Source organism: Saccopteryx bilineata, chromosome 1, assembly GCF_036850765.1.
Source record: "Saccopteryx bilineata isolate mSacBil1 chromosome 1, mSacBil1_pri_phased_curated, whole genome shotgun sequence".
Classification (NCBI taxonomy): domain Eukaryota; kingdom Metazoa; phylum Chordata; class Mammalia; order Chiroptera; family Emballonuridae; genus Saccopteryx; species Saccopteryx bilineata.
In genome coordinates, this window is record NC_089490.1 from 105,726,968 (window position 1) to 105,738,791 (window position 11,824).

At 45.7% G+C, this 11,824-nt stretch overlaps 1 protein-coding gene across 2 annotated transcripts in view; it reads left to right on the top strand.

Annotated features, from left to right (window-relative positions):
* The window catches only part of TXNRD1 (thioredoxin reductase 1), a 73,924-nt gene extending 65,174 nt beyond the window's left edge, over positions 1 to 8,750 (top strand). For both annotated transcript variants that reach the window (XM_066263194.1, XM_066263185.1), the window contains exons 15-16: positions 6,638 to 8,397; positions 8,554 to 8,750. In XM_066263194.1, the coding sequence (XP_066119291.1) occupies positions 6,638 to 6,700 (63 nt within the window). In that variant the 3' untranslated portion in view covers positions 6,701 to 8,397; positions 8,554 to 8,750. The remainder of the gene's footprint in view (positions 1 to 6,637; positions 8,398 to 8,553) is intronic.
* Positions 8,751 to 11,824: the final 3,074 nt, after the last annotated feature.

An 11,824-nucleotide genomic window follows, 5' to 3' on the forward strand; every position in this document is an offset into this window, starting at 1 on the left:
AAAAGCCTCCTCTGGATTTTTTTTAAACCACCCCTGGTTATGAACTACTCACTTAGAAACTAGACTTTGAAAAACTAAAGGCTCTAACCCCTGACTATGGAAATCTTCTTTAAAACTGCATGATGGGGGAAAGTGAAATTTGAGTTTTAGGGGGATTGGGGGACTCATTTCTCTGTGCTAAGGGCTAAGTTCTGACTTGAACTTGCTACTGGACCACTGTTTTTTCATGTCAAGCCGAATAGTGCAGAGGGTACTGCTCAAACCTCTGGCCACACAGGGTCTGCTGCTGGTTCTTAATGAATTAAAGATGAAACGAAGAAAGGTTTAGAAACTTGAAGAGTAATTTGACAGTATTTGATCAAATAACCAAAAATTGGGCTTTTATACGGCTTTTTAAAATTCATTTTTTCTAATACATTTTATTGAATTTCACAAATGTCTGTCCTTGGACAGATTGGAAATCATAATAATTTAAAAACTGGTTCTGTGCACAGCTTTAAAGTGTTCAGATCTAGTCACAGCTCCCAGGCCAGCTGTGGGTGGTTGGCAGGAAGAGTCGCTGAAGGAAGTCTTCTATTCCATTTTGATGAAATAACCCAGGCAATTGAGCGATCTTTGGTTTTGAAGAGTAATTACTTAGATAACTTGACAAATTCCTCCGTTGAGACTTTGCTGTTTGGAGCAAAATCATTTCTAATGGGTTGTCTTCTGGAATCGTTCTAAGAGGAGAGGCCTGCCCTTGTCTGAACTGAAAGCCTGTTGGTGTCAGTACGAGAGGGAATCGTTGGGGCTGGGAGCATCAGCAATGCATTAGCATTATTCAGTGTGAAGACAGTGTGTGACAGTTTATTCTAAACGTCTGAGCTGCAGTAGTTGAATGGGGAACTGTACATCATTTGAAGTAGTAATTTTAATCGTTTATTTGTAGGGAAATATAATAGCTCAAGAGTAAAGAACATTAGAAAAGACTCTTGTGAGATATCTTTAAATGAATTTCAGTGCCCAGCATCAAATGTCTGAATAGTCAACATAATCGTAGTCTAGAATGAGGGGTCTGGTGAGGCTGAGACGTGTTGGGGCCCAAGGTGAATGGGAGGTGAGGCCTCTAGCAGGGTTTGACCCTTTGTTACTGCCCTTTGTGTTGGATAGAAAAACATAAAGGGAAGGCCAGCCCTGTGCTTGCTTTTTTAATTGTTTGTTTGTTTGTTTTGAAGATTCTAAAGCAGCTGTTCAAATAAAATCTCTGTAAAAATTGACCCCATCCATTTTCAAGTACACAAATCAGCAGTGGCAGCATATCGGCTATCGGCTTCCCTCTTCTCTTTACCATGAGCGTGTTGTCGGTACAAGAAAAAGATAAGAGCTCTTTTTTTTCAATCTGCTTGTGTGTTTGATAGGTTTTGTTTTTTATCCAAATCTCCTACAAGTTCTATTTCTAAATTAACTCCTGAGAAAGAATACTTAAGCTGGCAAATCCGTAAGCCTGAAGTTCATTTGAATGCAGCATTTCCTGGCTCTGTATCGTTCTTCCATTGTAAAAACTGAAAAGAGAGTATGTTTGATGGTATTTCCTTTTCTCTTCTTTTTCTGTGTGACGGAGGGAGATAGGGACAGATAGGAACAGACAGACAGGAAGGGAGAGAGATGAAAAGCATCAATTCTTTGTTGCAGTTCCTTCATTGTTCATTGATTGCTTTCTCATATGTGCCTTGACGGGGAGGGGGGGATACTCAGTAGAGCGAGTGACCCCTTGCTCAAAGCAGTGACCTTTGGGCCCAAGCCAGTGACCCTGCACTCAAGCTGGTGACCTCAGGGTTTTGAACCTGGGTCCTCTACATCCCAGTCTGACCCTCTATCCACTTCATCAGCACTTGGTCAAGCTGATGGTATTTCAATTGCTCATGATACCATCCTTCTAACACAGCTATTTTCATTATCAAATATTGTCCTTCTGTCCTATTCTACAGTCACATATTGTTTAAACAAAGGAACTTTATTGTTTTTCCAGAGAGTTGTACTAGCTTACAATATCATCATCGAACTTAAGTATGCAAATGAAAATGCTGTGCAGTGTAAAATTTTCTACACTAAGAATAAAAGGGGAATAACTTATTTCAAGGATTCTCACATATTTTTTGCTCACAAGATGAACTCTTTTTCTCATAATTATCTTTTTTTGGATATGAATTGTGTAGTTTCTTCTGGCTTCACATTTTAAATGTTTTCAGATACTGGCCATTATTTCCCGGGTCTGAAATTTTTGAGATGATATATTGGTATATATTCACTGGGTTAAGGCTAAAACAGACCAAGGGTTTCTCTCAGTATTGTTCCTCTTTTACACACAGACTTTCCCCCTTTTATTTAAAAGCAAGTTTGATGCTGTTTGTTACTTGTTGATCTATTTGTGTGAGACAAAGTGGCCTCAAATTTTTTTTGTGTGTGCTCTTTCCTTTTTTTATTAAAAACCAGGAAACTGGTTGTTTTTCAGGAACCAAAGGGGCAACTGTCTAAAATAAAATACCCAGGTGCCTAGGTCTGCCAACACGGCTGCAGGTGCTCGTTGAGTTCACACAAGACACTCCCGAGCGAGCCACGGTGCCATCTCTGTAAGACAGTGAGTGGGCCCGGAGGGTTGGTCCGTGCAGGCGAGGACTGCCGGGCTCTGCGGAGTCTGAGCTGCTTCACCTCCCCGCTTACGTAGTGGGGCTGCGTGGTTTGGATTCAAGTTTCTTTTGCATTTAGAGACCGAATATCTTTCTAATTTAGTTTATTGAACACAAGCCCTATCGTGTGTTTGTGCCTGGGTGGTATAGGGGGGCAGTTTGGGTGGTGCTTTGGTTTTGGTTTGTACCTATAAAAGCAAAAGTTTATTCCTAGCTCCTGCCCTCTGGTCGTCACGGGAGCTGCAGCTCAGCCTCTCTGCGTCTCCACCCCGGGACCAGGCTGATGGGGCAGCCTCTCCACGGGCCTGGCTGGCTGGGTGGCAGAGTCTGGGGAGGTAGGAAGGCATACTTGGTGTTCAAGAAGTGGCGTGTCCCACTCCCACACATGTGTCTTTCGCCAGAGCAAGCCCTAGCCCCCAGGTCTATGTCCTGATAGGATGGACATGTATCATGTGTGGTCCACACGAAAGGTCATTACGGGGCAGTGAAGACACTGTGTGTGTTGCAAACTAATTAAACTCTCACAGTAGTTCAGTCAGAACTGTAAAGACCTGAACTGTTAGTGTTAAAGCAAAGAGAGATCAGATTTAACAGATATGAAGCAAAATGTATGACTTAGTCACTGGTTACCTATCATAGGCATGAAGATAGAAGAATTAAGGATTAATTCCAGGTGTGTGGCCTGGGCATCCAAATAGTGGTGCTGCCATTCACTGAGAGAGACGGGAATGAGGGAGGACGGCGGGTTCAGTGCTGGGCATTTAGTCTGAAGAGTTATCCAAGAAGAGGCTTGTGTTGGGTCTTGTGTGTGGCTCAACAGAGACGGCAGCTTCATCTCCCTAAAAAGTGTAGGCCCTGGCCGGTTGGCTCAGCGGTAGAGCATCGGCCTGGCATGTGGGGGACCCGGGTTCGATTCCCAGCCAGGGCACATAGGAGAAGCGCCCATTTGCTTTTCCACCCCCCCTCCTTCCTCTCTGTCTCTCTCTTCCCCTCCCACAGCCAAGGCTCCGTTGGAGCAAAGATGGCCCGGGCGCTGGGGATGGCTCCTTGGCCTCTGCCCCAGGCGCTAGAGTGGCTCTGGTTGCTGCAGAACAATGCCCTGGAGGGGCAGAGCATCGCCCCCTGGTGGGCAGAGCATCGCCATTGGTGGGCATGCCGGGTGGATCCCGGTCGGGCGCATGCGGGAGTCTGTCTGACTGTCTCTCCCCGTTTCCACCTTCAGAAAAATACAAAAAAAAAAAATGTAGTTGGCTCAATGAGACCACTGTGACAGGAGGGTATCTCCCCGGGAGAGAGCTGAGGATGGAACTCTGGGGCAGTGCTATCTGGCCTTGTCATGCCCTGCACACATGGGCACTGGCAATATTTGTGCAGCCCTTTGTAGGTGGCCCACATAGGTGACCGAGGTCTCCAGCCAGCCAGGGCAGGGGCTCTGGCCATGGAAGGGCTGGGGTCGTCACTGCTTCAGTGCACCTCTGTGCCATGGCTGAGGAATAGCCACAAAAGAAGGAAACAGGGCCTGACCTGTGGTGGTGCAGTGGATAAAGCATCGACCTGGAAATGCTGAGGTCGCCAGTTCGAAACCCTGGGCTTGCCTGGTCAAGGCACATATGGGAGTTGATGCTTCCAGCTCCTCCCTCTTCTCTCTCTCTGTCTCTCTCCTCTCTCTCTCTCATCTCTAAAAATGAATAAAATAAAATAAAAAAATAAAAAAAATATTTTAAAAAAAAAAAAAAAAAGAAGGAAACAGGGAAGAGAGCTGTCAGGGAAACAAGCGGAGGAAAGAATTGTTGAAAGGTAGGTGCGATGGACAACAGGAAGTGCTGTGGAGAGGCTGTGCGCAGTGAGGGTGCCGGGGTCCTCGCGTGTGGCGGTGAGTGTCACTGATGACTGCGGGAGAGGAGTACGTGGAACGGCGGGGCGGGAGCCAGATTTCAGTGACACAGGGAATTAAAAATAGATAATAAATACCAACAGCTTTAAGATTTTGATTGAAAAGAGGACAAAGGGACATTGCTGGTAGAGGTGATCATAAGGTAGAGGGAAAATTGTGTTACAGTCAATGCAGTTTGAGAAAGACCAATGAAAAAGCAGGGTTAAGAACGAAAGGTGGGGGCAAGCGAGGTGTGAAGTAAGGATGTGAGGGGTGCGTCTGAGGCCCAGCCCGGCAGGAGGGGATGTTCTTGCCCCGAATCATAAAGGAAGGAGGAGTTCCTAAGAGCACAGGTGCCAAGTGCCAGGCAGGTGAGGGCGCCTTGGGTCACAGTCCACTGCCTGTTGTTCATTATCTCAAATAATTGCTTCATATGTTTTGCCCAGTGTTTTGGTTGTTTAAGTGGATCGAGCTGGTTTGGTACCAAATTACTCCATTAGGCCAGGGATGAAAATCTGTTTATCTTTTTTTTTTTTTTAATCCTTTTCCAGGTAAGAGGAGGGGAGACAGACTCCTGCATGTGCCCTGACTGGGTTCCACCCAGCAACCCTCTTTTGGGGCCAATGCTGTGCCCATCTAGGGCCATGCTTGCAGCCAACCTATTTTTAGCCATTCTCAGTGTCTGGGGCCAGTGCACTGAAACCAATCAAACCATGGCTGCTGGGGATGGGAGGGGTTGAGAAGCAGAGTGGGGGTTGGTAGCTGCTTCTGTGTACCCTGACTGGGATTCAAATCCGGGACATCCACACACTGGGCAGATGCTCTACCACTGAGCCAACTTGCCAGGGCCAGAAAATCTGTTTCTAGATGTAGAACTACCATGTATTTTAAAATTTCAACTGTATGTTTCCTGGTTGGTAAAACTACACAAATAAGCAGCAGGTGGTTAGGTTGCCTTGCATAAGCTTCTAGACCAGAAACCGGGTTTGGTGTTTTCCACAAGAGATTCTTATACATGGCTCATAGACAACCTGCATTATAATAACCACTCACTTGAGATTCCTACCCCAGTTCTGCCAAATGAAGACCCAATACTTTCTGTGCATTTTAAGCAGTATGAACAGGCTTTGTTCACCACTGTTTTCTGTCTAAACCATCTTGCGCAGCACCAAATTAAAGCTGCCTAAAGTTGTTAATTAAGGCTCTGAATTCACAAGCACCAAATGTTTGCAAGGATGTGACACGAGGATGACTCGTCGGTCTCTGCAAATGAGAGTGACGGTTGATCAGGCACCTTGGAAATCCAGTCAGGTCGAAGCTGCACCTCCCCTCCGCCCCAGCAGTTGTGCCTCTCGCTCTGGGTGTTGGGTGTGAGCAGACTCCTGGGTGTGCAGAGCATGTTGCAAATAGCATATTGGCGGTAGCTTGGGTGGCCAGCTAAAGGGCCCTGGATATATAATCATAATTTATTCACTACTTGAATGACTGGATACTGTGGCGTATATAGTATACTGTAGTACTTGAATACTTGTCAGTGAAAAATGGAAGAATGAGAGCTATATGTGTCTATATGGGTGAACTATAGAAATACAGTGTTGAGCCAAGAGAGCAGGTAGCAGAAGAAGACATATACCATCTTGCCACTTTCATATAAAGTTTTTAAAAACATACGAAAGAAAGCAGAAAAAAATTTGGAGGAATGGTCAGGACTAATGGATGGAGGAATAGGGAGGAGATGACCAAGGAGGGGCACACTTGGGACTCTAACCATATTCATAAGGCACCCCCCAGCTAGGTGGGCACATGGGGTTTGTAATAATTTACTTTATACCTTTCTAAGGATCCAAAATATTCCATGATGCATTAATCACCCTGTGCTGATAAAGTTCCTCATTAGATATAACCTAAATATTTCTCTTTCACCTTGAGTTTTATCCCTTTTATCCTCTGGAGAAGTTGAGGATACCCTTGGTCATATTACCTCCCTGTTTCTTCCATTTTAAGTAGTCCCCTAACTTCTCGTTAGGTATGGTGTGACTTGTTTGCTGGTCACTTGTTTGCTCGGTGTCTGAAAATCTCGTGCTGTCTTCTCCTGCAGGTGTTCACAACTCTGTCGGTGACCAAGCGCTCCGGGGGCAGCGTCCTGCAGGCTGGCTGCTGAGGTTAAGCCCCAGTGGATGCTGCTGCCGAGACTCCAAACCACTGATGTTTCCTTGCTCAAATCCAAGGTGGTATTTCCAGAAAGATTCCTGGGCTTTGACACTGTGTGTCCTGTGCTTACATCACCCAGGGCCCCTTGGATCTCATGGGTAGGAGGTGGTGCCTGGACGGCAGGCAGCATCACACTGGGGTCACCGTGACGGACTCGAAACTGACCTTCGGCGGTGCATCGGAGGATGCGTTTATGAAGTCACTGGCCTCAAGCCCCGCGGTGGGCAGTGATGGAACAACTGGCGAAGCAGTTTTAGCGTGACTTTTCTTTTGTGGGTTTTCTTATCCTCTGTCAAGCTTCTCGTGTTGATTACTATTATCTGTCCTCTTCAAGGTGTTAATGATACTAGAGATGAAAAATGTTAGCACTCAATTTTTTTCCAGAGCGAGTCACAGCTCGAGTGTGCACGGAAGGTGCCTTGTTGCTTGGAGGCACGCGTGGCTCACTTGGAGGCTGATACGCTGGTCCCATGATTGAGAACAACCCCGGGACTCAAACGTTCTGTTCTCCTTGACTGACCTCTTTAGCTGTTTGTCCCCCCAATAAGTTACATGTTCAAGCAAGTGAATGTATGATTGGCTGGCCGCGCGCGCACACACACACACACACACTCACACACTCAGTACGCGCGCACACCCATGCTACATCACTAGTTACTGTTATTTTTAGTTCTGTTGAGGAAAGGAAATGGCTACTTAGCCAGCCTGTTTGAGGTGATACTCCACCTCATGGAACTTAGCAGTCTGGTGTGATTTCCATCTTTGTTCATCATGGAGGCAGACATACACCTTAAATGGGGAAAAACAATAAATGTCTTTATTTAGTTTATTGTGTGCTGGTCTAAGTGAGCTGAAACATTTAACACTTGTTTAAAACTTTTTTTTTTTAGCTTCAGCTTTAAGCTAAAAACACAGAATATCACGTCTTTATATTTTATGTATGTTATGTATCTGTCCCTTCCTAAGGAGTACATTTATAGGAAAATAGCTCTTTCTACATTTAACGATTTAATTCTTTTGTGGTAATTGCTTTTTAAAGGAAGCTGTTAATATCATAAGTTATTATTATTATTTTTGAACACAGGTAGATGTGAAGGATTTTTGTTTAAAAACCAAATGGTGTTGAAGTCTTCTACTGAACGAATGACCGTACCTGGTGGGGACAGTGGCAGAGTGTCTCTGCTGCGTTAGCAGGCCAGCTTGTATGGTTACGGAGAGGTATTGCGTCCTCTGTGACAGATTTCCACGCACACGTAGTGACTGAGGATTACACTCGGGCCATCTGCTCACTATAGAAGTTGGATTTTAAACATGTGCTGTGGACATCAGACCTCCCACCAGCGGTTCTGGTCGCTCCTTTTTTGTTCCCTCCCCTCTGCTGGTATTTCTCAGCTACAACACCGAGTAGTTGATTCAAAGTACATTTCTCGGCCAACTCAGGGAACCCATGCATCCGGCCGGCCTTCGGTCAGCAGAGCATCCAACCCTGTCCCCAGGGCTCTGCCCCAGCCCTCGTCCCACCTGGGCACATGGCACAAAGGAGAAATGGAGAGCGGGCTTGAGTCAGTTGACTGTGTCGTTTTATTTATTTATTTCCGATGTGTTCGGTTTCCAAGTCTGCCAGGCTCCGGGATTAGAACAGTGTAGGCCAGGGATCTCAAACTCGTTGCCATGCGGCCCGCCCACCAATTTTGTGCGGCCTGCAGACTAATCAAACTTCGTGGATTAATCTGCGGGCCGCACAAAATTGGTGGGCGGGCCGCATGCGGCCCGCGGGCTGCGAGTTTGAGACCTCTGCTGTAGGCAGTGGGAGACGGCCGTGCCCAATTATGTGGTTCTCTGCTTAGTGGAACGGAAGGTTCTGCCCCACAAGAACGATCATACTTTATGGACTTGTCTTGCTTATATTCTGTAATTGCCCAATGTTTCAAAACATAATTTGTTATAATTCTTCTGAAAAGAGTATCCAATGTGAATCATTAAAAGGTATTGATAACCCACCCTGTGTGTCTTCTTCCTGAATGGTGGTCTCGGGGTCCTGTGTACCAGCTTTCCAATCGATGATCACCACCACCAGCTGCGGAGTATGTGGCAGTGGCGCTGGGCTCTCGGGCCTGGTCGGTGTGCTTACAGTCACACCTTTGTGCTGTTGGCTTTACACATTCCAGTCCTCAGCTCTGGGTTAGGGAAGGCTGAGCTGTTTTATCCACCAAGTGTCATGACCCAATGGTAAAATATGGTAAAAATATTTCAGACCTTTAGAAAATGCTTCAAAATAGGAAGAACCCCCCCACCCCAATGTGGCAGTATTGCAATGGACAAATCTTTGAATGTCTATTTCAACCCGAGTCCTGTATGTTTGTAAACATTATACTTAGCACAGGAAGAAGATGCATTTTGTTTGTTTGGAATGACGTAGGTGCATAGTGGGACGAAGGCCTTACAGTGGCCTTCGAGGAACTGTGAAGGGAAGAGGCGGTGCTGATGGGAGCTGATATTGAGAAAGGAAGGCCTGCCTGTCCGGGGCACTTTGCATGCAGTTGTTTGTAAGAACCCTCAGGACTGCTGTACCCATTTTTCAGATGAAAAAATGATGTTGGGAGTTGACAGTCATTTATCTAAGCCAGTGGTTCTCAAACTTTTTGAGTCGGGGCACATTTAAAATCCTACACATAATTGTAGGCACACTATACAAATTTCTGAGAAATATGTTATAATAAGTCAAATATTAAAAAAGTCCCAAGTGTGTTTTTATGGTAATTAAATGTAATACGACAAAATTAAATTTATTCGGACATTAAAACTTTTTATGTTACATTTTTTGTTATGCTTTTTAGAATTTGTAAAAAAGGGGGTTAAAAAATGACACAAAAGTTATCTTTTTATAGATACATTCTTAGTAAGATTTAGTAAATTTGGCAGGCCCCGGTGCAAATGTGTTAAGTTTTATCATTCTTGTGTTTATGAGAAACGTGAGCCTGATGTGTCCTAGTGATTTCTTCAATGTTTGAGCATATATTTGAAAGGCCAAACTCTGATTTCCTCATTAATACATTGAAAAATTCCTCTCTTTTTACTCTTAATTGTGCTGAGTGCAGAAAACCCCCACCCTACATATCATCTTGACACCAAACAAAGGATAGAAGAAACTTGCCTTCAGTCTTTCCAGGGAACATGGGGGGTAGTGTAAACAATCCAGTACCACAGCTTAACAGCCTTTTGCAACCTAATCAGGTGAGTGAGGTGGGGGGTTGGGCAGACTGTCAGTTTACAGCCAATTCCCCACACTTCTGTCCCCCAAACATCTAAACTCCAAAAACCCTGTTGGTTTTTTGGTCCCCAACAGGCACATATTTCTCTGGAATACCATAGGGTGCACCTGGAAATCTAGGGTGCGCCCTTTGAGAACCCTGGTCTAAGCTCATGGTTTTAAGGTCACAAAGAGGTGTGCCCTCTAGTGTCCATCTCTGTGAACAGCAGGCTGTGGCTTGTGCCAGTACTTTGGGATACAAACTGCTTGAATGAATAAGGCTGTAGACTTAGAAATTACGGGGCTTGCGGATCAAAGGGAAGGACAAACAGCTCGATCATTATATGTATAACTAAAGGTAGACTTGAAACAAAGGCCTTGATGTATATGGTGCAACCATAAAGTTAGGGTAAATATAGGAAAATACCTCTGACCCAGAGGTGGAGAAGAACTTAAACCGTGGACACAAAGCATGAGCCACATGGGCTGACAGCATCACAAATTCTGACCCCAAAGACCTCCATGGACAGAGTTAAAAGAGTTAATAGAATTAACAAGAAAATCAGAAGAAGCCAGTTTCCGTGTCTAAAACTTAACAAGAGAGACCCAGATGACAAGTAATTCTGCCCAGTCAACGAGAAGACAGGAACCTAGAAAACCAAAAAAAAAAAAAAAAAAAAAAAAAAGCAAAGGACATTGAATCGGTTATTCCTGGAAGAGGAAACCCAATAATCTGACAAGATATACACAAACTCATGGGTAATTAAGAGAGACTAATTAGAATAATGAGAAGTCACTATACTCACAAGAACTGCAAACATCAGAAAGCTGATTAATGCCTAATGAGGGGACCCCGGGCTCTGCTGATGCGTGAACAGACGACTTGCTGCTGGGTGTTTAGACAGATCAGGCACCATGGACGCCATGACCCAGCGGTCCTGCTCCTGAGCATGAGCCCTAGAGAAATTCTCACACGTGGCCATACTTAGATGGCCGCTTACTATCTTTGTGGTGCTGAAGAGTTGGACCCACTCCTGATGCCTCAGTGTGGGATGATGAGCAGGCTGAGGTGAAGGCGGGACACACCAGTTTTCTGGGAGGTATCAGGTATGGGTAAATGCGTGGGAAGACAAAAACGAGGAAGAGAAGGAGCCTAACTGCTTGTGTACATTAAAAATGAGACATTTTGCAAGAACCTCCACAAACAGTACATAGCCAACACATCAGAGCAGCCGACTGGAGCGCAGGCAGGGAGGAAGCGAGTGGAAATAAAAGGAAGAGGAAGTAGAGGGCACCACGCTAACGCCAGCTCCTGTGGCCTGTGTCGAAAAGCAGGGACTCTTTTCTTTTCTTTTTTTTTTTTTGTTATTTTTCTGGAGCTGGAAACGGGGAGGCAGTCAGACAGACTCCCGCATGCGCCCAAGCGGATCAACCTGGCACGCCCACCAGGGGGCGATGCTCTGCCCCTCCGGGGCGTTGCTCTGTTGCAACCAGAGCCATTCTAGCGCCTGAGGCGGAGGCCACAGAGCCATCCCCAGCACCAGGGCCATCTTTGCTCCAATGGAGCCTCCGCTGCGGGAGGGGAAGAGAGAGACAGAGAGGAAGGAGAGGGGGAGGGGTGGAGAAGCAAATGGGCGCTTCTCCTGTGTGCCCTGGCCGGGAATTGAACCCGGGACTTCCGCACGCCAGACCGACCAGCCAGGGCAGCAGGGACTCTTTCTTCCTCATAAAGAAGGGATAATGTTCACTTCCAGAGTTGCTGGGAGGACCACATTAGTTAGTACACATGTGAAAGTACTTAGAAGAGTGAGAAGAGTGGCTGGC